The 26087-nt window shown below is 50.7% G+C and overlaps 1 protein-coding gene across 8 annotated transcripts in view; it reads right to left on the minus strand.

The window, feature by feature from the left end:
* PIK3R5 (phosphoinositide-3-kinase regulatory subunit 5) overlaps positions 1-26087 on the minus strand; it is a 63477-nt gene that overhangs the window by 20831 nt on the left and 16559 nt on the right. For 5 of the 8 annotated variants that reach the window (XM_030015941.1, XM_030015934.1, XM_030015937.2 and 2 more), the window contains one exon: positions 7754-7863. In XM_030015941.1, the coding sequence (XP_029871801.1) occupies positions 7754-7850 (97 nt within the window). In that variant the 5' untranslated portion in view covers positions 7851-7863. Of the gene's footprint in view, positions 1-7753; positions 7868-9490; positions 9633-22882; positions 22957-26087 lie in introns of those variants that run through there. The other 3 variants (XM_030015936.2, XM_030015938.2, XM_030015942.1) reach the window with 3 other exon arrangements.

Here is a 26087-nt window from a genome sequence, read left to right on the forward strand (position 1 = left end):
CCCCACCAGAAGATAGCCAGATTGAGAGAGGAGAATTGCCATGCAAAGGGATGGAGGGTCCTTCACTCCAGTTGATTGAACCCCTCCTGGCCTCCGTCTCCAGACATCTGCCTCTCGCTGCTGGGACCCAACCGGTGACAATGGCCCAAGGTGTTTCCCGAGGCCATCGCTCTTCTTAGCGGTCAGGGCCACCTCCCAGATGGTCTTAGAGGAAATGATCTGCGCAAAGGCTGCCGGGTGCCTCCATTCATCCTGGCCCTGCATCCCAGGGGAGGAGGCGGTGCTCGCCGGCTCCGGCAGACCAGGATCTGCAGACCAAGGAGGGAGCAGCACCTCCTCCTCCTCCCCGCCAGGGACCTGGGCACCACACATAGCCCCGTAGAAAAAAGTTAAGGGGAAATTTCGAGCAAACAGTCTAACAAATATCTGAGAAGGGTCCGTGTTTGCATCTCCCCCATCCCACATTGCCATGGATTTTTTCACCAAGAGTGGATGCAGTGCAGACACCACACAGCTCGGCTACAGCCCATAGCGTGGTTCAGGGGGTGCTGGCACCGGGGCTCTTCCAGTCTCAGTCCAAAAGCAAAACCAAGAGAAACAGAGCATCTCTTACTGCAGGGAAGTAGGGCTAATGATCAGAGAGGAAAAATAAATATAAAACCAGCTGCTTTTCACTCACACGGTCTATTAAGCAGCACAGAAACATAAACATCAACCCACGTGTGTTGGCTGTCGCGTTGGAGCTAACAAGGAAGAAACGATGCCGTGAGCTGGCAAGGGGACAGCGGTATTCATCACAAATCTACAGGTCATGCTGTCTGTCCCTCAAACCTTATTCTCAGCTGCAGAGGCTAAAAATTCATCAAACATACAGACATGCTATAAAAATACCTTTACACACCTTCTAGGTGTTAAACAAGATGAATTTAAACCAGGGGAGAGGTCTGCTGTGGCACAGCTGGGAGAAGGCCAATGCCAAGACAAGCAAAACTAGCGCTAAGGTTGCAAAAACAGCCTTCACTTGTCCCCCCCCCGCCATAGACAGGCATTTGCTCACCAGGACACACACTATTTCTGTGGCTTTATGCCCAGCTTGTAGCTGAATAAACAGGGCAGGAGCCTTCCCCCATGGGAAAGCTCTCCTGCTGCCACGCAACTTTTTACTTTCAATGAATCAACATTTTCCAGCAGAGAAGGATCCTGCTGGAAAGTTTCCAAGAAGCTCCGATGCACTCGCTGTTAATTACAGTTGCGATTTTTAATTTGCCTCTGGTACTTTGGCATCTTGCTGGGTTTGCTGACACCCAGAGCACAACCGTAGATTGCGGTATTTTGTCAGCGAGGGCATAGCCACAGCAGCCCGCTAAGTCAGTGATGCTCCAGTTTTCCTTTGAGCCACTTTCACAAGCCAGCGCAATGGCACAAAGCCATGGCGCTGCCTAGGACGACTCCGGCAGATTCCTCCAATAAATCAATATTGTCACAGAGCATGGCATCCTCCAGGGAAATCCCCAGCACCTATGAGATAGTCAAGAAAGCAACCGGCCCAGCAGAAGTGGTCAATGCTGGCGGGAGCTTTGCTGACCTCGGCAAGAAGCAGCTGGGCTCACACGGTGCCTTGAAGCAACCCGTCCTGCTTCGGCCGGGAGGATTAGTTCACCCGTGAGAGCCCAGCCCCGCTGCGGCTGCCCAGGGCGAAGCCTGGCCACGCAGAGCAGGATCCGCGAGAGCAGCGGAGCTGAGCCTCGTCGGGGTGCATCGCCAGACGAGGAGAATGCCGCTTCCTGCCTGAGCGTAACCACAAATACAAATAGCCCAGCAAGACGCAGGCTCTTTCCTTCCTCTCACTTCTAGCGAGGGAGGAGGAAATTGCGGCAGCAGCGGCTCGCTGCGTTATTCTGCGCTGAATGGGACAGAGGGAGAGGCGCTGGGCTGCTTCCCTGGGGAGGAGCTGGGGCAAACCAGCTGTGAATGGGCTGGGGGGACGGGCAGGTAGCAGGGACAAGGGCAGGGCTGAGGGAAGCATCTTACAACTATAAGCAGACCTGAGGTCTTCTGACCCATTTTTGGGTCTTCTACAGGAACTGTGAGCTGAAGCACAAGTATGCAGCCAGGTATTTTTGAATAACATTGCTATAAGCAGAATTTCTGCTTAACTCATGGTCATGGCAAGGCACTGGGATTACCCTGGGATTAAGCTAAACAGTGCTGGGAAGCAGCAGGCTGCCAGGGTCTGAGCTCCTAAATTTGGCAAAGCAGCATTAACCAAAGACACACCAAAACAGCTGCGTCCTGGCTAAAAATAGTCTCAAGAACAAAATGCAGCTCGGAAATCATGGACACAATAAACAAAGACCATGCGGCAAAGCGAAGTGTCTGGCACAGCCAGCCATCAGTCAGGACAGGGGATCCAGCCATGGGTGGGAATTCCCTTCCCTCCGCACCCTGTCCAGGTCATGAGCATCCACTTTCCAACCACTGGGAGCAGAGTTAGTCCCTGCAGCCATATCCCCTGCATCCAGACTAAAAAAGGTTATTTGGGCATGGAGGGTGATGCTCCTGATGTGCACAGGTCAGCAACAAAAGCCCCAGGTGATATTAAAAGCAGAAAGGAGCCACCTGCCTGCAAGTGTGCATCCCTCTGCAGATGTCCTGCGTCCGCCTGGGACACAGCTGGGTGCTGCGGTAGCACCTGGGGACTTTTATGAACTGCAGAGCAGTCCTTGGTTTATTCCCAGGCCAGGGAGAGGCTGCAGCCAGGTCAGAAGCCAACTCCAGAAAGTTTTATTTGCAGCCACTCCTCTGTCTCAGTGCACGCGAGCAGATGCTCTGCTGCTGCTTTGCTGTGATGGTGAATTGTGCCACCTCTCCAGGTCAGGCCACAAATCACAGGGACAACTCAGGAGCAGTGTTTTACACCAGGTCAGAGCAGCACAGAGCATGAAGTCCACACTGGGTTCATTCCACTGTGCCAGGTATGCTCAAAACCAGCAGCGCCAGACCACGCCAGGCACCCTCCCTGTCCTGGGGTGGAGAAGGGTAGGATGCGCACGAGGGCACGCAGGAAGCTTGAACCAGGCTTTCTCCTGGACTTTGCACTTGCTCTTTAATTGCCAAAAACCTATTTCTCACTATGAGATGCAAGGGAGGCCCCAAATCTGCATGGAGCACGCAGCTCCGGGATGCCTTGGGATGTCCCCAAGGCGAGTGGAGGGATGCGCCCTGCCATCACTGCAAGCAGGAGCTGTGCTCCCTGTTACCCCCACTCTATAGAGTTGTGCAAGCACTGGCAAGTCTCGTGTTGGTGGGGAAACGCTTCACCTCACTCACCTAAGCCCATAGCAAGACAGGGTTTGCAGAGCTCAGGCACGTGCCTCTCAGCTGCGGCAAGTAAGAAGTAAAACCACGCACACAAACTGCTCAACTCCTTAAAGGAGAGCAGTCCATGTGGGAGCTGCTGGGTGATCTCCGGCTCTGGAGGTGTTGAGATCAGCTTTTAAAGATGCACCTTGCGCAGGCAGCACAAACCAGAACTTCACCTTCCAGCCCCTAAAACCTATGAATTTGTCACAAGAGGCACCAGAGACCTCCCAGCAGGGGAGTGGGAAGCCCCACAGCTAAAAAACCTGCTTACATCCACCCTGCCCTCATGCTCATCCATCGGGTTTTGCTCCACTAAAACAGCGACCCAGCACTATTTATTTTTTCTTTATACATGGAGAATAAGTCAGATTTATCTGACAGCAACACGGGCAGCCCAGAGAATATCATGGCCCTGGCTCTGGGATGCTGGGGCTGCTACACACAGACCTGCAGCAAAAGCAGGATTAACCTGTGCTTATCCCAGCATCCTACACAGCACGCTTAGACTGAGCCCAACATGACACAGACCCAAAAGAAAAGTCTCCCTTTGGGAGAGCAAAAGCCACAGCAAAGCCTCCAAGCAGGGACCCAGCACTGGGCAGAAGCTGCACCGAGACCCCCGCTCCGGGAGGGAGCTCAGGCGCAGCGCACACTCTCGCTTTGATCACTATCGATGTCGATGAGGATGCCTGCAGCGTGCCAGGAGCCGGGCAGCAGCGGCCCTGTGGGCGGCCTCGGAAGGATGAGGCTTTGCGATTTCTTTTCTGAGAAGTGCACTGAGACACCCTCCTCCCAGAGCGGCTCCTTCCTGACCTCAGTGGTTGACATTTTCCCTCCACCGCTTTTCATAGGGGCAACTGTCAAGTCGGAAAAAAAAAAAAAGAAATAAAACAGAAATACCACATGCCCAAGCTGCCTTCGCCCACGGTGCCCAGGCTGGGCATCGGCTCCTCGTGCCATCAGAAGCGACGCAGTTGGAGGGGTGAAAAGCAGACACCTCCATTTCCTCCCTCCCCCAGACCCACTCCCACCATTTCCACTACGTCCTCACCAGAATAAGGTAGTTTTCTCCAAGGGACTGCCCAGAGGAAGGGCCGACTCGCAGCAGTTTGTAAGTAGGTGGGTTGGAAGTGCCCAAACCACAGGAGACAGCAAAATCCCCACAGTCACAGCATCCCCTTGGGATGCATCCCACGCTGCACAGCAGTCCAACCCACAGCTTCCACATCCAAGCGGCTGCTTAGAGCCCCCTGAGCCGGGCACAGCGGCACCTCCCAGGGCTGGAGCCACCCCAAGTGCTTCCACCCAGCCTGGGCAGTGATTTCAGCAAGAACACCCACCACAAGCCTGGAAAAATCAGTTCAAAGGTTAAAATTTGCAAGGTTTAGTAACCAGTGCACCTTAATTCTGCACTTAGAGCTGGAAGTATTTCAGACACTGAATTTCACTACTTGGTGACTAAGTTGGAGAAGCCCCACACTAGACTTCTGTTCATTCCCCATGCGGGTATTTAGATGACTACAATTGAGCAGGATCTTAAGCTTCTCTAGAGCTGAGCAGACTGAACTCCCTGGGCACCACATGAGACTTATCATTGAACACCCCTCTCCTCCTCCAGCTCACCAGTGACTTTCATCCATCCTCCCTCACCAGCATCCTTCATCCTCTCCAACTTGTGTGCAGCCCCGTGGCAGAGACACAACAGCTCCTTCCCATCCCTGGGACCTCTCAGGCACTGGGCTGCCCTACAGCCTCTTCAGCAGCTCCCCATCCACCACGATCCTCCAGCCCCTCTCACACCTCTGACACCGCAGTACAGCATCCCCAACACCGCCAGCAGACAGACCCAAGCCCACCACTCTCCTTCACCAAAGGCTCCGTTTCACTGCTCGCCAGCAAGAAACAACATATTTTTCTTCCTTTAGCACACTCTGATTTGACTATCATCTCTCTCCAGCAACACGGAGGAAAGCAAACTCTCTGAAGAGGGTCTCCGTGAGGAAAAGAAGGTTGCCTTTCCTAGCACTCTTCTAACAGGGTTTTTTGTGAGTCAGAGACAATTTTTGTTTGGTTCCTCCAATAAATGTTACAGTTCAGGAAAGAGTTTCTGTTTAGACCCCAGAGCTGACCACGGGCTCATCCAGGGTATAAATCTGTAATGGCCAAAGCACTCACACTTCTCCTCTTTGCTGACTTCACAGACCTCAGCTATGCAGTCACTTATGCAAGGTGGAAGCAACGCATTGGAAGCGATTACTCACCCACTCTGGAGCAATCTCCTGCAAAATTATCATGTATAAATAAAGCACTAAATAATTTAAAAGTGAACAGAACTCTAGTAAGATCTCAGCCCAAAAAGCTGCAACATGGTGTGGATTATTTTTGTGTATGGAAATGGTAAAAAGGAGGGGAAAGCAAATAAATTGGGAAATAGAAGTGATATAAGAAGTAAAAAACGAGAAAGGAGAAGGCTACGGTACAGTTAACAACACGATGGAGGGATTCATTGACTATATGAGGAACAGAGCCCTGCCATAAATAACAGCCTGGATCTGACACAGGAGAGCAGTAATTAAACTGTTGCTTATAACACAGGGAAGGCAGAAGAATGTGAAAACATTTCTGCTCTGTTTTTGAAAAGAAATAGGATACACTGTTAAGGGGTGTAGGTACATCTGCACATTATGCTCTGTTTTCCCTAAATCGTCTATGTTACTGCAATAACGAAATACTTCCTACTCCAACTGCAAGGGGGTAGGATGTGAAACAGCAGCTTTTCAAAGCAAACATGTTAAAAGTCAGCAGGGCTGGACAGCCCACACGGAAGAGCACTAAAGGCGTTGGCCAAGAAGTGCTGCCCTGGGGGCTGTCCAGAAGCAGTACCCTGGGGCCGGGGCACAGCAAAGCTATTAATGTCACATCCACCAAGGACCGCAGAAACCAGGTTCACCAGTCACGCTGAAGATTTTTGGCAACAGCACAAATGCTTTTGATGAAAGGGAACTTTCTGATGTGTAAAACGCCTGAGATTCTCCCAGGAATGCCAGGTCATTCTGCCAAACCCCACAAAACCCACATGAAGAGGACTGAAAGCCAGCAGGCGAAGAGATGGGGGAAAAATCATTAGAAATGAGGAATCACTGGGCAGCACAGCTGCTTCCAACAGAGCCCACCACCAGCCGACCCCTGCCCCATATAGTTTGGTCTTTGCTAATGAGCCGGAAAAATTATGAAGTCGTTTTTTAAAGACTACTCTAACACAAACACCAGCGCTGAGGGGCTGGGATTAGAGAAGGGCAGTTTGTGAGTGACACAGGAATTGATTAATTATAATTACAGGAAGAGGTGAGTTATGCAGCGCACAATGAATTGCTTGGTGAGATGAACTCCTTTGGACACACACTGTAACAGTGCCAAACGCAAGGTCGCATTTCCAGGAACCAGGAATGTAGGTCACACTTCAGGGCCTGTTTCCCAGAACGTGGGGAGACCAAAAGGACCCAGGAGTCCTGGTCATAACTGCAGGAACCAAGACCCAGGGTGATGCTACAGCATGGGAAGCTGGCATCACTCCGGTGGGTGTGTGGAAACAGGCACAGCGAAAGGGATTACTCCAGTATTTGGCAGCAGGTAGGATACCATTTGCATCTCTTTGTTGACTTATAGGTAAACAGAAAAGCAGAGAGGGTTGAAAGAACTGCACAGACAAAAGGAAATCTGAATTTGACACCCCCCCAAATTCATTTAATTTATTTCATCCGCAAGAGGATTTGGGAGTGATATAATCGCAGCCTACAAGTGCGAGTATGAGGAAGAGAGGTCGCAATGACATTCAAAAATTACTTCTGCTCGTTGCTGCTTTACCCTCACCACCGCCATCCCAAATCCCTTTGCAGCTCTCTGAGCATGGCTTTATGGCCACCATGGTATCTGATCTAGATTTAAATAAAGTCGATAACAATATCTCCACACTTGCTTCTGACAATGCAACAGAGATTACGCCCACAGGTTTTGAGGACTACATGCATCAAAGCAAGGCAAGGCTGGCTGATTACACAAAGGAGTCTTTCCTCATGGTGAACGAAGACTTCTCTCTCTCTCTCCATCTCATGCACAGACAACTGGCAAGATGCATGACTTCTCTGCTGAGTCTTTACATATTTAAGACCTAACATGACTTGTTCAGCACCTAGGTACATCTTCCTACTGCAACAAGAGGCTCAGGAAGACTGACTAGGTTGGATTCCCACCTCTAACTTTGAACGTTGGAAGGGAGAAAGGGCCTCTGAGCTTTCCAGTAGCACCAGCAGCTCTCGCTTACCTAGGTGCCCAGGTAGGCCAGCAGATCATGCAGACAGAACAACAAGCTCGTGGTTAACAGGTCACCTACCAGCCCATCTGCTGGAGACAGCATCTCTGCTAAGCCCATGTAGACATCTTTCCAGTGCGTGGTAGATCCTGTCTTCTGTGCACGTGGTGTGCTGCATTTTAATTCATCTCCTAAAGAGAAAGAAGGAAGAAAGTTATCATACCAGGCCCTCAGTTAAACGCAAGGAAGAGAGCACTGCAATGCTTCTACTGTAGTGCAGACAAGATGCCCCTGGCGAAGCACTACCCCGTTAGTGCCTCCTGTCACCCTTGCCAACCCTAAAGCCAACGATGCACCCCACTCTGCTGTCATCTTCCTCTCTGCTCCCCCAATCCCTCTCAACCTTGGCAAAGAAAAGGAGGTGCACAGGTCCACAACCTGATCACAAGAGGCTGTGAGGCCAAGGCACCCTTCCCCTGACCTGCTGCAGGCATATCTGCTTTCTCACAACTTCCGTCTGCGGGACAGATCAAGTCACGCTCATGTGTTTGTGGCAAGGAGGTAATCTTGGGTTAGCCTCCATCGAAGATAATACTGCAAGAGATTACAGCTGCAGCACCTTGCAATGGGCTCAGATAGGAATCATAGAACAGCCAAGGCTGGGAGGGATCTCAAAAGATCATCTGGTCCAACCTGGGAAAAGTGACAGCAGAGCCCAAGCTCCTGCTCCTTGCGTTAGGCATGGATTGTCCTTGACAGCTCTAGTGTCCACTGGCAATGGTCACAAACCCACTCCCAAGTGCCAACCTTGTACCAGCCAGGAAAGCCTCCAGCACTGTCACCTTGCTGCCACACAGCCAACATGAAGAAAAGGTCCACGTGCCCCTGTGGCAATGCAGGAAAATACAGAGGGGACCTCAGCCCCAACATCCGAGGACATTGTGAAACTGCGGATTGCGTGCCTGGCTGCAACCTTTTCACAACATGGCTATGTACATCTCACCTCTCCTCCACGGCTCATGGTGCAAACCTAAACCTTGGGCTGGCAGAGACTGTGTTGGGGGGAGGAAGATTTTGTCCCACCCTATTCATATGCATCTGTCTGGGACACCATGCAAATACAAGCAACTTGCCCAGAAGGTTTACTTCCCAAATGCGCCCCGACTGTGAGCAATCAAACAGGCTCCCAGGCAGAGATTCCCTCCTCCCCTGCAGCGCCAGCCCTGGCATCCAGAGGGACCCTGGGGCAGGTGTCTCTCCTCTCCCAAACCACAGGGACGGGTCCATCCCACAGACTCTTTGCCTGTTGGTCAGAGGCAACACAAATCCACAAAAATAACCCAGGAAGAAGAAATAAAGCCTGCCAGTGCTACAAATACCACCTGCCAAGGAGGCCTTTGCTTTCATCCCAGACAGCACATTCCTGTGCCTATGCCACATGCTCATGTAGTTCCCAAAGCTAACCCAAAATGCTTGCTTCTCCACTTATTTGGTCAACACTTGATGTTCAGTATTCAGCCATGGCTGTGCCCGTCACAGCTCCCCACCTCCACCCTGGCAGGAGCAAAAGCCGCTGTGATCGCGGCAGAGGCTCCACCCGGTCCCTCTGCTTGGTGCACTCAGCATGGCCACCTCCACCCACACTTAATTCCCCCAAAAGGGCTCAGTAAAATCGAGCCCAGCTGCTGGGGCTCCCCCAAGAGCCAAGGGAGCAGTGAGGCCAGCTCCAGCCCTGCCGCTCAGTCCTCCCTATGCTGGAGAGAAGCCATCAATGACTCCAAACAGGTCAAAGCACACCCACAACAAGGAACCACTGACCTGCCAAATGCAAGCTCTCTCCTTTACCCCAAAGAGGCTCATGGGTTCCTGCTTCTCGTGTCCCTCTGCCACAGCCTGTTATTATGGTCTTCACCGAAAGTTTTATCCATCCACAAATGCATGCGCGAGGAGCACCGAGAAACGCTCCACCACGGTGCTGAGGACTGAATGAGCGGGGAATCTGCACATCAGCACCTTAGTCATGACTTGTGGGCAAGAGGAAAGCAGTGACTAAGAGCACAGCATGACTCATAAGCACCCTTTACAACACCCAGCTCACACAATACACCTCCCTGCACGTCAGCTTGTTTTAGGGCACAGCTTGGTCCTCGGAGGGGAACCCGCTCCTCACTGCATGCTTGGGGTGAGCCCCGCACTGGCCCAGCCATCCCTTCTGGATGCCTCTCGTATCCCAGCACAGAACAGCCAGGGAATTTAAGGACAAAATATGGCAAAGATATTACCATAACTTTCAAACCACAAAACACAGTCTTTGGGGTTTTTTTTCCTGGTGTGCTACGGACCACACATGAATCTAAACCTCTTCTCCCAAGGAAGTGCTTATGGAAGCATTCTTCATGGGAGAGGACTCAGTTTGTCCACCACAGCTGAGCAGAAACTTTTCAGCCTCTTCTACTGTTTATTCCCCAAACTCTCCCTTCCTTCCCACCCACACTGAGCAAAATGACAAGGCAGAGGACTGTTCTGGAGGACGTAATTAGACTTTCCAAGGAGCTCTGTTAAGCATCTCAAGAACACTAAGAAAAACAAGTGTTGAGGTCAAGGTTTTTAATCAAAAGAGCTGCTAAACCAAGAGCTGCTTTGACAAAATTGCAAGGTGCAAGGTATTCGGAGCAGGTGGAAAGGACAGTGCAGTTTTCTGTGGTGAACTGCCTGCGGTCACGTTTCACAACACACCCAGGGCGAATGCTGTGAGCAGTCATGCTCACGCAGCCTTTGGGGACACCCCAGGGAGGCTGGCTGCTGCTCTGCGCACTTCCAAGCAGAGCAACATGTTGCAAAACATGTGGGTTTCCCTGCCTTCTCCCCAGGTGTCAATAACACTTTCAAGAGAGAGCACAACCACCACCCAGGGAAGAGAGAAGGGCTTTGATGGACCAATTGAGACAAAACAGCAGGGAGGATAACAAGAGACTTTCCAACATCGGACTGTCACAACTCTCCTGACAGCAGCTCTGCAGGCAACGCAACACAGTGCCCACACATCTGTTCAGCCCCTATGGGAAGCACCTAGAGATATTGCTCCTAGGAGGCAGGAACAGAGGGGACACCACAGCAGTTGTGGGGAACATCCTCAGGCAACAACCAAGTATGACCTTTGGACAAAGCATTAACCACCTCTCTTCAGAGAGCATATCGCATACGGAAAAGTATGGCCAGATCAACTGCCACTCCTGCACTGCACAGTCTTAGCAAGAGCTGAGCAGGGGAAGCAGAAGGGCTTTATCCCACCACACCTCACTCATGCATCGGACCCCAGCCCTACAAAATCAAGCTATGAGACTTCAAGCCCTGGATGTTCTCTCAGATGAGATCAGTTTCCCTTCTCCAGTGTATTTGCACCTTAAAAGCAGCCTCCAAACACCGTGCAAACCATACAGTCACCATTTAAGAGGCAGAGAAGCCAATGTTTGGAAAAGCTAAGCAATTTTTCTGCTGTCCCACAGTGACTTCTGGCACAGCTGGGAGCAGAAGACAAATCTCCAGCTCTCCAGGCACATTCCTTACCCTGTGTGCCATCCTCCTGCCACTAGCAGTATCAGCACAGTCAGTGGGGACTGGACTTCTTGCAAGAAGGTAGCTAGATCTCACCTAGATAGAGTCCCCATCATCTCACACCACTCTGGTCCATTCACATAGCTGGCCAACCAAGACAAACATCTACCATCGCGTGTTCCAAGAAACACCTTCCTCTCTGTCTCTCCCACGCAGGACGGCCGCCTGTCATCAGCAGGGTGCATCTGCAGACCACCCTGACGGAGGTGGCAAGAGGAACTGACAGAGACCGAGAAGGGAACCGGGAACCACAACTGCACCGATCAGAGCACAAGGAGGTGGCCGGCTCGCAAACAGCTTCACGACAAGGCAGGCTGAGAGCAAGGCTTGCGCTCTTTAACGTTACATGATGCCCGTAACGTTATGGCACTCTCAGCCACAGCGGTGACAACATTTAAGCCCTTTGGTTCTAATAATCCCATGTCCTAAGGGAAACCAATTTTTCTTGAGGTTTTGCCCTGCTTTTGACAAATGGCCAACAATTAGCAACATCGTGGGCACGGGGCGAAATTGAACCTACCCCCTCAGAAGGCCCGATTGCCCAAAAGGCACCTGATAATTTTCAAACAAGACAAAAAAAATAATGATTAAAGCAAGTGAGAAAAGGCATAGCACACCAAAGCTCAGTTTAGAAAGTATCTTAAGACTATTTGTGAAATTGTCCCAGCACCTTGCATGGATGCAAGATCTTTGGAGAATTTCCATCTGAGATTGCTTAGTTAGAAGTCTTCATTCATCTCTGTTTGTCACAGTTAAAATGTAGACAGATGAATTAAAATGTTCCTGCTAACTAACATCAAACAGGTAAACATTTATCCCTTGGTGGAAAGCGGGAATTTGCTGATCATTGGGTTTAGATTTTCTCTTGTCCTTCTTTGAGGCACAAGGTTTGCAAAAATCCCAAAGTTTTCAAAGAATATGAAAAAACCCACCACCACAAAAAAATTTCCTGCTGTGCTGTGAAGCCCGAGGCCACAGAGAGCTCTCAGGGTGTCACAGCTCCATGACACGGGCTTTCCACTCAGCTGGGACAGACTGTGGTTCCCCCACTTGCCTTCACTGCCCTGGAACCTTTCCCTTTCAGGGTTTTTCTCCTGCTCAGTATCAGAGCAAAGGAGAACACCTCAACTCCTTCGTGCCCAGGATGACACTGCCCGAGGAGCAGAAGGTCCCTCTGCACACAGCAGCCAAGTCGAGGAGATGCCTGAAGCCAGTAGCAGTTCCCACATGGTTGGGACAAGGCACATGAGAAGCTGAATCGGGGGTCACAGAGGCTTTTCTGCAAGTGAAAGTGCTTTTCTTTTATTAAGGTCCACATGAGTCCTATCCTTAACATCCAAAGGACTTCTCTGATCTCCTCCTGTAGTGGTGGAGCCCAGGACAACCACTATTAGATGGGAAGAGAGGGGAAAATCTCGAAGATCAAGTCCAAAGCTGGTGTTTCCAAACGAAGTAGTGAAGGGAATTAGACCACCCCCTCCTGGGACACCGGCCACCTCCAATCCAACAAGCAGGGCAAATCCCTGCCCGCCCACCCCAGACAGCTCCATCATGATGCCCTGGGGAGGCACCACCCCCCCCAGCCAGCATCCTGCCCTGCTCTAATCCCCACCTCCCCCCAAGAGAGGAAACCCAGGCAGCCATGTGATAAACTGAGATTTCCCCTTCCATGATAGCAAATCCCAGCAGCATCTCCTCGAGATGCCTGTCGGCAGGAAAGGACCTGGCTGAAAGTCCTCTACCTTCCCAGAGGGGACCCTGCAGCAGGGAAGCAAGGTACCGCTCCACCAGCACCAGAGAAAGCCCCCGGGTACCTTCACAGCAGGATAACGCCCTTTCCTGCCCCGATTGTTCTGAGGCTGCTGGCTGAGCATCCCGTGCAGGAAACGGGAGAGGAAAAACAAGCCCCTTTGCCCACGGGATCAGCTCGTGAACACGCTGCCCAGGTTTGCTGGCAATCACAACGGGTGGAGGGACATGGACTCCGTTGCAGAGGTGCTAACTCACAAGTTAGTGTGAGGAGATAGCTCAGTGTTTGGCTTGCTCCTGGGGTAAGGCTTAGAGCACTGGGGAGAAAAGGGCAAGCAGCCTGATGAGACTAAAGAAAAAAGGAGCTCAGGCTGATGCTGCAATAGAAGGAAACCCACTTAATTGGGAATGAAAGCAAATGGATTTTAACCAGAGCTTTTTTCAGGGCAAGATCCTCGTACAAGCACCTCAGCAAGGTCATCATCTCCCTTGAGCTACACCTCAGCTTTCTGCCTCCTCCATTTCATCCTCAAAACGGGCAGTGGGCAACAGGCAGCACGGGAGCTTTGGGAGATGCACCCCCATTGCAGCAGAGGAGCTGGATACGCAGCTGTGCCACGCAGTGGAGCAAGCGCACGCATGGTACCTGCTCCTCCAATGAAAGTGTCTGTTTTTCTTAGATTACAGAAGAAATCTTGGGTTTTAACTATCCTTAGCTTGCAAGATTTTACTGCCTCCCCTACACCCCATATGGGAGCCAAAGATAGAAACTCAGAGCTGAGAGAGGGAGCAGCCGGAGAAAGTCTTTGTAGAAATTGGGGCAACAAGGGGAAGAACCTGCAATTTTTAAGATTCAAACTTCAGCCTTCGTGTGTTTACTACTCAAGTAAGTGCTCTGCAAAGAGCGGGGAGATGAAGGTGATAAGATGTTCGTTCAAACCACACAAAGGCAGCGTATCAAAAGATCCAGGAGGCAACTGGTTTGACAAACATCCTTTCAGTGTGCTCGCAAAGGAGCGCATACCATCCAAACACCCCGGCACCACGCGACTTCCTTATAGGGCCTCAGGTTCCTGTCCCGCTGAGCAAGGACGAAAGTTGCTCTTACTCCGAGGAGTAAGAGCATACCGAGCCACGGCAGGGACCATGAGTGACCTTCGCTCCTTGGACTGCAAAACCTCACCTCCAGGGAGCCTCCGCTCCTCAAACCAACAGAGGAACAGGCAGCAGAGAAACAACATGGAGAATCTTTTCCATAACCCAGCTGCCAAAACTCAGACCAAGCCCTTACTGAACCCTGGCCATAGAAGAACTGACCAAAACCAACCACCGATGAGGCCACAGAGGGCAAACACAAAAGAAACCCACTTAGGTGTCAGCATCCACATTTCTGCAAATCCACCCGTACACCTACTCACCCACCCAAGCTGTGTTGGCTTGCTGAGATCATCACCACTATCGCTGACAGGTAGTGGTACAGGCTTGAGAGCAAGGGACAGGACTGAAAAATTTGTCTTAGGTCTGATTTCTTGAGAAGTCAGTCACAGCAGTGCCTGGGCACCTGGCGGGACTGCCCCCTTTTTTTGTCTATAAAGCAAGCAGCCAAATTACTTGGAACAGGACAGATTACAAACGTGAACCACGGCAAGGTCCCCATAACGCTATCTGCTGTACTTATACATAGCAAAATACAACCAACAAGCAAACAAAAACAGGAAAAAAAGATGTTATCCCCCTCTGTTGTCTTCCTCCTTTTCTTGGGGTGTGGAGGGAGGAAAGGAAAAGGACACCAGGAATTAAGCATCTTCTTCCAGGACATAAAGGAGAATCTGAAACAAAAAGCTGTAATTTAATGCTGTCTGAGCAAGCCCAGCTCAATCACCTTGTACCATCTAGTTTGACAGTGGGCACAGGAGAGACATAAGGGCACATGGACATCTCATTCATGCTCTACTCCAAGGTGGGACATGAGGACCTTAGTGATGGATCTCTGAGCAAGGCACATCCCAGCAGGATTTACGGGGTAAAGAAATCACACAGGCTGTTGGGAAGGGGCAGCAGGACAGGACCACCCAGCACAGGACTGTAAAGGCAGGCTAAGGGGTGAACAAATGCAACTGGGGCCAATGCTGTGAATATTTGATGCCATCAGGATACCAGTGGATGAACCAGAGCAGACACAGCTCCAAGGAGCAGTGCAGACTCAAGGGTTTGGTGGTGAGGATCCACAATACAAGTGTGCAGGAAGCAACATGTGCCAAGGAGAAGTCATCCAGCCAGAAAGGCACTGAGTGGCACACTCATGATAAAGACATCAAGACCAAGGTGGTTTTTCATAAGACCAAAACCACCAAAAGGTCATCAGGCATAGGTTTGAACAGGCAACACAGGAAAGTATTTGGCCTCCTGGACACACAGGGTGTCTGGGGGGGGTTCAGCAATCACACTGATATGCAAGAGTACAGCCAGGAATGAGCCATCCTGTTCAACACTGGCAAACTCCACATTTGAGGTGTCCAGCTACAGGGATGCATCTCTGCTGGGAAGGATGGGACTATCTGCTGGGAGATCCCACCAGCAACTGATGCAACCTATGTCTTCAGTTGCTCTGGAAAGATGATTTTCAAAGCAATTAGCCCTCTACTCTGGGACGGCTGGAGCAGCACACGTAGGAAGTCTTACTGTAATAGATGAGCAACAAGCCATTATATGAACTGGCAACCTTAAAATTGCTGTGGGATTTGCACATAATGCAGGATTCTCAGCAAACTGCAGTATTTGGAAGTGAAATGGGAAAGAGAGGTTTAGACAGTGATTTCATCTTAAAGCAGAAGATAAAACTCATGGCACAAGAAAACCTGCTTCTGGAATAATAACAGCATCTGTGCCTACAGGATAACCATGCTAAGAGGCATTACTTCACTACAGGGACGGCGCAGGTCATCCCTACACACTAACAGTAGGAAATTAAGATCTGATTTATTAGTGGTAAATGCTGTCTCAGGAAGAAGGGAGGTACCAGCCTGGTAGCTCCCTTGAGATGAAGATCTTCAGTTCACAGCAGCACTACGGGACTTGAGTCCTCCTCGAGCAGCAGGGCAATGTTGTTGTCTTGCTGAACTGCAAAGCCTCATTTACACCAGAAAACGTGAGAACTGGAAAGCTTACTAAGACACAGAGATCGCTCCTTGTTCTCACCGTGTCTGAGAACCGGGCTGAATGAGAGACTCCCACCACAGAGCAGGGAAAGCACCTAACGTGCAAAAGCAGTTTCGGAGTCCTTTTAATATCAAACAGCACCTACAGAAGGTAACACAGGAGGGGCAAAGCAGCACCCAGGTTTTAAGCCTGGGTTTGGCTGCCTGCTCCCCTCTGTGTGCCGGCCAGGCAGTCCTGCAGCGGGCACAGCGGGTCTGGAGGAGAAGGGGGCCGGGGGGGTTCTTAGCAGCAGTGCAGGAAGGGGGGCTCAGCCCAGCCCAAGAAATCAAAACATGAGATGTGATTCATCTCACCAAGTTGCTGACACCTAAATTCAAACACCTCTTTGTGAACTACTTACCTGGGGCTGCTCAGCTTGTGCCAAGGGGTATCTAAGGTGGTCGCTTGTGTCCTGCCAGGACATACCTGTCCCTCTCCACTAAATGCAAGGTGATTAGCTCCACTGCAGTCACCCAGCTTGTGCTTGTGCAGAGCTTGACTGGATGAGCCCAGCCATGGACTTAGATCATGAGACGCTTCTTTGAAGAAAGAAGCCCAAATTAATTCACAATACACATTCACGAAAGAAAATGGCTCTGTGGGAAGGCACAGTGGTGGCCATCATATAGTCCACAGCCAGGGCACTGAGAGCATCCCTCAGCAGCAGACTGTAAGACAGTTTGAAAGTTAAGTCCCCACCTAACAACTGCACATCTGTACGGTCACTTCTGCTGCTGCTCTGTCTGTCAGGCTGCTGACCATGGACACAGCATACCAGCACGCAGCAGAAAAAAAATGTCTGTGGTCAGAGGGAAAGGTCTCCAGCTTAGAAAAGAGCTTAAAAACATACTGCAACCGAAGGATGGAGCATCATCCAAGCTGGGGGTGAGGAAAACAACCAAAACATTCAGGAGAGGCAGAAATAAGGGAAACTGCTCTGCCATCTTCCTGTAATAAGCAGCCTCTGGTCATCAATTTTGTGCCTAGTACTTTGCCTGCAACAGCAAACCCACCAAGAAAGCATCTAAGGTGTCATACAACAGCTAAAGCCTGGAGAGATGGAGCACTGTGCACCCCAGGGCCGTGCTGCTGGGCACTGCTGCAAGCAGGGGAGCCAAGCGGGGGCTAGAAATTATAAATCCAGACAGGGACTCTCCCTAACACAGGGCAGGATTGACTTTTTATTGCTCAGCGTGACTTTCCCAGGCTGGCACCACAGGCCACACTGACGCTTTGCTCTTAGGGAAGGGTGAACACACTGAAGAGGGGAATGCAGTGAGCTGTGAGACCGTGCCTCAAGGCAGGAGCAAGACCTGGGGGAGGGTGAGAAAGGGAGAGGGGAACAGAACAACCACGAACCTCCACACACACACGTGACATCGGAGCCGGCAGTGCTCAGCATCACGTAGCCCCGAGCAATACCACCAAAAAAAAAAAAAAAAAAAAAACGACGCTCCATGCATAGAAAGCGGGACTGCTGCGGTCATGGGAAGCAGGTTACCCAGGGTGCGGGTCTGCATGGACACCGCAGCTCTGCCACTAAAGCAACACCTCTCTGCAGAGCCACGGGAGGAGGAGAGGCTTCCGGAGCAGCTGGGGATAAATATTTTGAACCTCCGGTGAAGTAGGGCAATTGGGTTTTGGGCTGTAGATCCCACAGTACCAGCGCTTTTCAGTGGTAACCACAAGTGGTTTATCACCCCAGCTCCCTCCGGTACAGCTTTGCTCTGTTCAGCTGGCACTAAGTACCCCAGCTCAGGGGATCGGAAGAGAAAGCCAACAGGAAGCTGAGAAATGCCTAAGACATGTCAGCTCCACACAAACACCTCCATCCAAGCCCTTCACGTTGCTGCAAATGGGAGTTATTTAATGGGATTTCCCAAATTCCATCCCCAAGATTACCTGCATTAGCAGCCAGAGCTTAAGGCTAACACTTATGAGATGAAGACGCTGTGAACTCCAAAAAAATAAAACCAAGACATGCAAACAAATGCCAACTCCAAATTGCAACTGCTAATTGCTTCGGAGACTATTGCTTCGGAGACTCAGAGTTGGAGGCTCCACAGAAAGAAAAAAAAAAAAAAAAATCAGAAGCAGGGCCCTAATACTGCACACCTGAACTCTGTTTTGCTTTGGGAACTGCTATCCTTGAGCTGATGAAGTCCCAGACATGTTTTACAGCATCAGGAACCGGACTCACACCACTCACTGACAGCCAGCTAGAAGCAAGCCCGTATGTGCTCCAGGCATTGGGCATGAGCTGTCAAGGATGCAGCTTTACCATGTCCCACCTGCAGGTCAACATGTGGGGTGGCCTTAGGACCAGCCCCGATGATAATGGAGATGCTGCTTTAGGGTCAAGTTTTCAGAAGGGCGTCCAACAAAAGCACAAAATTACATCACAGTAGGAGCAAAAACAGGGCTGCAAGAAACTTAGCAAAAAGAACAAAATAATCAGAGGAACTGTTTTGAGGCAAGCAAATTCCTCGGTGAATTGGACTGGATTTCGGCAAAATGCATCTGCTTGGAGGGTGCGCAAGGTGAGGATTGGAGAAAGGGGGGTCTCAAGGACTCAGAATGAAACCTTTCGACTCATCATTTCGAAACAGTGTTTGCACTCATCTGACTGTGATTCAAAAAGTAAAAATCAAGTCAGAAAAAAATGAAACTTCTCATTTCTGATCAAATGAGACATTTTCCTCTGCTCACCAGTGTTTAGGTTCATGTTGCAATGAGCAAGACCCCACCAAGATGGCTCTCCCTGGGACCAGCATCACACCAGTTTTCAATGACACTGGCTAGAAAAACCGGTACTCGTGCTGGTACCTGCCACCAATGGTGCTTCTGTGCTGGTTTGTCCACCTCCGGCATCCCTGCGGCAGCTGTAACCCCGAGCGCTGACTGGGCTCCTGCGCCTCAAGAGCTCACCAGCCATTGCCACTCAATTCTTCCCCCCTATGGAAACGCTTGTGGCTTCCTCAGAGCTGTGGCAAGGCATTAACCCCATGGCATGGGCAGGTGAAACGTCTTGCCCAGGTCAGAGCGGTGAACTTGGGGCATCCTGGCTGAGCATGCTCAGAGGAGGAGAGATGGGTGCTCAGCTCACACCCTGACAAATTTTTTTATGAATGGAAAAGCTTTTCAATCATTTCCCAGCTGGTTTCCCTGCTGGGAGGAGCCGACCAGGAGAGCTGGGCTCCCCTGAGCCCTGTCGCTGACTCGCCAGATGGTTGAGAGCAGGAAGGAGCTCAGCTCAGCACCAGCAGCACTGGAGTATTGTTTATCTGCTGGTTCCTGTTTTTAGTTTTGTCTCTGTTTTCTTTCTTTGTTCTAAAATTGTGTTGCAATGGCGATACTCGATCTGAATGACACGGGGATTGCTTTGAAGTAAGAACCAGCCCAATGCTTCATGCCATTGAATTTTCTTATCTAATAAAAGAACAGAGGTCCAACCCCAAAGCAAACCATGACCAGATTAACCCCCACACCCTTTGTTTTTAAGCTGAATTGGAGCAGAGATTGATTAACGGCACTCAGGAGCCCCTGGTACGAAGGCACACCCCGTGCATGTCCAATCCTCCCGAATCTGGGGGTGTCGGCAGGGATACATTTCCTGGGATGAAGCAGGGCTGCCACCAGCTCCCCACCCTGGAAGACGGGTTCAAGTGATGTTGAGATTTGTCACCAGCATCTATTTGGCGGTAGGGAGCCGATCAGAAAACTGTCATCCAAGCGCGTCCTCATTGCAAAAGGTAACTACAGGGGCGTCACTGGAGCTGATGCAGGGTCTGCTGATGCTGGGCACCCAAATCCTCCCGCAGTCCCACTTGCCAGTGTTTCCTCCGACTCTCATGCGCGAGGCAGACGTGAACGGGCTTCATCAGGAGGATGCCGCTAGCGAAGACCCCTTGGTCATGCCCCTCACGGGCTCATCACCTGGGTCCTTCTCTTTTCACCGAGACAAAGGGACAAACAGTGGTCAAAGAAGCGGCCCGTGGGCAGCTTGGGGATTTGATGCTCCTTGGTTTTGGGTCCCAGCAGGCCAAAAAAAGCCCTTTAGCCCCCAGAGACAGCAGCACCCCTGAAGGACATGGGGACACCGATGCAACAGGCTTCCCCTGCGTTCCCATCGCAGCGCTGACACCCTTGAGCAGAGCCAGCCACAGCCCCCTCCCCGGGGGGGCCCGGAGCGTTTTGGGCAGGCCCGGCACGGGGCTGAGGCTGACCGCACCCTGCGACAGCGGCAGCTCTCAGCTACTGAAAGAACAAGCCCTCGCAGCCCCAAGCCACAAGCGCAGATGGGAGCGAGTTACACTCCAGCTGCAGCTCACAAACACACGTCCTGCCGCTTGCTGAGCAGGGGCCGGGCTACGACAAGCTGTATTTTTAGCAAACCTGGACTGAGCCCCAAAAAACCGTGACAGCCCAACCGTGCTCCTCTCCATGCAGTCCCTGCCTGGCTCTGAAGACTCTGACCTTGGTTTCAAGCCTGCGGGTCCCCCACTTCCATTCTGCACCCCCGCGGTGTGGGTGCCAGCCTCAAAATTCCCCATTCCCATCATTTTTTCCTCCATTCCCAACTCCATGCCCAGCAGTACCCATAGTCCTGCTCACCACAGCCACCTCCTGGAGCAGCCTCAGATCAGGGTGATGCATTAGAGCCCTGCAAGGGGCATAGGTTAGGGCAGAGCCCCTCCAATGGGTCATTGGACACATCCCGCTTTATTAGAGAGTTGCAAAAAGAGAAAACAGCCCCAGTGCTTGCATAGCTTTTAGAGTTCAACAAATTTACAGTTTCCAGGCTGTGCTTGAGAAACCACGTGTCACAGCCCTAAGGCTGAAACACTTGATTCCCAAAGCTCAGATTAGCGCCAGTTCCCCCCAAGAGCCACGATCTTTGGGAATTATTCACCCCCCATTCCCTCAGCACCAGACCTGCACATTATTTAATGCCCTTATCCTCAAATCACTCCTCCGAGGAAGAAAAACACACTACTATCCATGTAGTGATGGGGAACCGGGGCTGATGGGGAAAGGCAAAGTCATTTTGCCCAGGTCACCCAGGAAGGCTGTGGCAGGACAAGGGCCATGCCGGTATCCCGACAGCACCTTAAATCCAGAGCATTTCACCCTCATAGCTGCTATAAAATCCAGTCACCATATTTATCCTGTGCTTTTCTCAGTTTTTGCACCGTTTCAACTTCATCTGCAACACTCACAGCTCAGGTCACACCTGAATTTAGCTGGTCACTTGAGGACGGTTTCTTGTTTCTGAGAAGTGCCTAGATGGTCTTTTTTGATTTTTTTTTTTTTTTTTTTTTTAAAAGAAACAGCACACGTTCAGCAAAGTGAGGCCACTCTGCTCTGCCAGCACATGGCTTTGGGAGGCTCAGAGCAGATCTGTGGGCTTCCCAGCCCAGCACTCCAGGGCTGGCAGCAGCCTATTCCTCTTGTCTCTCACCTCCAGGGAGACCTCAAGTTGTTTCTTTGCTTTTAACTTCAAAATGCTAACTCAAAATCACTGTGAGGTTATTTTGACAGAGTTCGAACTTGTGTCTCACATCTGCCAGTTCCCAGCTTGCCTCCGGGAGGGATCAAAAGACCCAGAAAACTGATCGGGTCACCTCCCTGGGAAGCCCACCTCCCTTCGGGAATATGCTCCACTCTCCAAATTAACTGGGGAGGTGTAAAGACCTGTGTAATTAGCTAGCCTGACCCCTCTGCCTTTCGCAGAAAGGCCAATTAGCAGGCAATCTGCCTCTACCAGCGGTGGGTCCTCGGTAGATAAACAATTGCTACTTTTCTGGGAGAGCAACTCTCAAGTGGGTTAAGTGCGAATTGCTTTTGGTCACAGCTTTGACATTTTGCAGCTATTTCTGCTCTCCTCCCCCAGCTCTTTGCCTACAAAACTCCTTCCAGTAACTGCGGCATTTCTCCATCTCTAAACACTACGATCGTTTTTACAAGCACGAGCGGTGCTAGCCCCAAATCACTATAGGGTTTTGCTCTTCCTATCAGCCAGGCACGACCCAGCCCAATCTGAAATGAGTTAGCAGGCAGGGTAACAAGATTCGACAGTACATATAGCATCCGTGGCTGGTTTTGCCTGCAGCCGCCCTCCGATCCCCTTGAGCTGCAGGGGCAAAGTGGTTCCAGGAGCCGAGGGATGCAACATGAAAGCCAGCCCTTTCCTCCAGGCAGCAATGCCTGACAGCACCGGCAGCCCGTTTGGGTCTGTCTGTTGAAGCTGGCATCAACCCTGGCTTTTAAAAATTGCCGAACGCCCTCCTCCCTTCAGAGCCTTTAAGTAGTTGTCTCCCGTTAGACACGACACAATAAAAGTTAACATGGATAGTCACTTTAGGAAGCCTGTGCTAAAAGCACTGACCTCCCCTCCATGAGCACAGGCTTTGCAGTGCTTCACCCCACTGCTCCCAGCCAGTGACAGGGCATGCAATGACCAGGAAAGGAGGACCAGACCCTCTCACGTCCAATGACACCAGCTGATGGGGCAGACCCTGCACTGGACAGGGTCTGGAGCAGCCAGAGGTCTGCCCTGAGCCTCCATCACCGTGGGCTGTGCCCAGGGGAGGAGCAGGATCATCTTCCCCAGATGCCATTTCACAGCATGCAGCACCCCTTCCATACCAGCCGCTGCAAATCTACCTGGTCCAATGCTCAGCTGAACTCTGAGTCTTCTCCTGTATGTCCCCTTTTACAAGGAAAGCCTTGGCAGTCTCGAGGAATAGGAGACCAATGCAGAGCCACCTCCTGTAGATCTGCAGGACCAGAGGGGGACAAGCCAGCAAGACACATCTATCAGTCTTTTGCATCACCCCACTCAATCACGGGCAAATCAGTAATTTTAGTTTTAGATGTTTATACCAACAAATGAAGCTCCCTATACACAAGGAGCTTAAGTATTGCCTGGTTTAGCACTGCCACTCCTTCTCTGGAGAGACCCTCCTCCCCTTGTCCCCAACCTTGGCTGAGTGACCCCACTTTGGTCTCTCCATGTCAGAGTTGTCCGTTTGTAAATGGGATGACAGCAACAGCAGCACATCAACATCACCAGCATCCATCAGCCTCCACAGGGTGCCCCAGCACCCTAGCACCGGGTTCCCAGGTTGCAATAGATGACAAGACCCCCAACACTTGCCTCCCTCCCAGACTGCTTAGACCTCAAGCTACGAAAAAGACAGTGTTGTCTAGTGGTTACAAAGGGAACCGAAAGTCCACAATAGAAACCAAGAGCTCCGGTGCCATGGCATGGTGAGTGACCTCTCTGTGCCTCAGTTTCCTCCTCCAAAAGCAGAGACAGGGGCTCCTGCTGCAGCATGCTCCTTTAGCCACTGGCTGCAGAGCAGTGGCAGATAAAGGTGAAAGCATAATTTTCTTTCATCTTGCCATTTCCTAATGTAGCCTTCACAATCCCATTTATAACTCTGGCAGGTAAGGCTGGCAGAGCAGGACATGTCAAAAAGCAGATTTATACACAAAAACACACTAATATTTCACAGAGGTTATTTCTAACCCACAAGAACTGCTTGCCTTAACCAAGATACCTTGCCACCAGCACCTCAGGAGCAGAGTACCCAGATACTGCTCAAAAAGTTTGAGGATGGGTAAAACGATGATACACAATCAGAACTGCTCAGCAGCAAATTGCAGCAATAAAGCTACACAAGAGAAAACCCCATGTTCTCAACACCAGTGCACGCAGGGGAGCCGTGGATTCAACTGCTAGTACCAGAACTGCCTTGGAGCTCAATTTTTTTAAAACCCAAATTCCTAAGAAACAAAATACAGAACTGCCTTGTCCAGACTATTGCAGCAGCAGCAGCAGCAGCCACTCAGCTCAGTAAATCTAATTAATGAGCCAGGAAAAGTGTCATTCGTTTGCTAACTACTTCACCCAGGGTTGCCAAATAGACAGATAAAGGATTTAGCTGGGGCCTATTCCAGCCAAAGGAGCTGGGAACCTGGCAGAGATCGCAGAAGATTAGAGAGGGCTGAAAAGAAAAAGAGAAGGGGGGGGGGGAGAAAAAAAATCGAAATAGATTAGCACTTTCAAAATGCAAGCATGTAAATCAGCTTACGTTTTATATAATGCCACCCTTGTAAGCGTCTGGCCACGGGTCTGATTACAGCACTGCACAGCAGCACACGAGAAGTGGCGGCTGAGCTGAGTTTTATTTGGGCTTGGGAATCTCACGCCACCAACTCCCTCACAAAAACAGCAGTTTTGTTTTTACCAGCTTTGTAAATTCTCATAGGAAGCCAATTAGGGGAAACCTGGGAACAGAGGAAGATTCATAATTGCAATTAAGGCTTCAAAGTACTTGTGCCAAGCACAGCCATTAAAATTAGAGCTGGGGAATTAAAAAAACCTTTGAAACATCTAGCTTTCAGATACCCCCCAGGCTGGGAGAGCTTCTCACTCTCATAACAACGGAACACCTGGCAGACAAGGAGCTCACCCCGAAGGGGAACCAAGCAGGACGGGCTCCAGGCTGCCACCTGCCCTGCCAGCGCCTTCGCCAGGGGTGCTCTGAGGCTGGTAGGAGGCAGGCACAGAGTGCGCGTGCATTTACCTCCCGCCTTTGGATTTGGGAAGAAAGTTCAGTCCTGTATACGTGAAACCTTTCCCCGCTGAAAATTTTGGTGTCAAAGCCTATGCTTCATCTATGTGATGCTCTCAACTCCTAGGACCACTCCTAAACCATCGCAGCATCCCTGGCAAGGACAGAATGGCTTTGCAGACTAGGCTGCCTGCTGGGATACGAGAGATTTGGGGTTAAATCTACTGTCAAAATGATCCAATGTTTGTCACTTAGTGCTATAGACCATGATCCTTCATACCATCACAAATGAAGGTGTCCTCTTAGAAGTTCAGCAGTTTCAGCAGTAATCTGGATACCAAGAAAGAGTGTCTAAACAGTCCAAATAACTGTGTTTGCATCATGGCAGAGCTGCTCTGCCTGTTTGCAATCAAACGTGCACCACAGCAGCTCAGTAGGCCACCACGAACACTGCTGTGGCTACACGGACAGATCTGGCCCTGCAGACACACCTACAGCAAATCGCATGGACTTCACTGTCATGACGGGATGGAGGTGGCTCTTCTGGTTTTACTTTGACTTTCAAAGACAAAAGCTCCAGTTCAAGGAGAAATATCACTGGGGAGATGCTCTCCATGCTGGAGTTTACCCCCACCCTCTCAGACAGAAAGCTGCAGCCGTTTTTCTTGGCTTGAGATTCACAACCCAACCAAGCAAGGGACGGGAGCTGAACCACAGCTTCTAGTATTAGCAACCCCAAGACAGGCAAAACCTGAAAATACTCTCTGATCTGCCCAAATCAAACATGTTTTAGTCCATACCCTGGGCTTGGCCATTTCAGTGTGGAGTAGAGCAGAACAGCCCTACTCATAGAAGTTCAGTCCTCCAGCAGCAGCTGATCTAGATCAGGGCCTTTTGCATGTTGGAAGATGTCAATGATACACACAGGACTGTCCAGACACTTCTAACCAGGGCTACAAACTTCTTACATCTGGGGTGTGTGTGTGTGTGTGTGTCTGTGTGTGTGTGTCTGTGTGTGTATTCCATAATCTTCTATCTATCTAAATATATTCCATAATCTTATAGCTAGTCCTTCTCTTGCAGAAAAGCTCAAGTAGGGGAAGCACAATTTCTTGGAATAACACATCTGCACTAGGACATCTTGCAGCCCCAGCACTGCCAGTTATGGATTGCCCCCCTTCATATCCCTCATCGGCAGAAATGGTGGTGGCAGCCTTTGCTATGGCCCCGAACATGTGGACTCACTGCTCCAATGTGCCCTTAGCAGGAAA

This window comes from Aquila chrysaetos, chromosome 5, assembly GCF_900496995.4.
Source record: "Aquila chrysaetos chrysaetos chromosome 5, bAquChr1.4, whole genome shotgun sequence".
In the NCBI taxonomy this organism is placed as follows: domain Eukaryota; kingdom Metazoa; phylum Chordata; class Aves; order Accipitriformes; family Accipitridae; genus Aquila; species Aquila chrysaetos.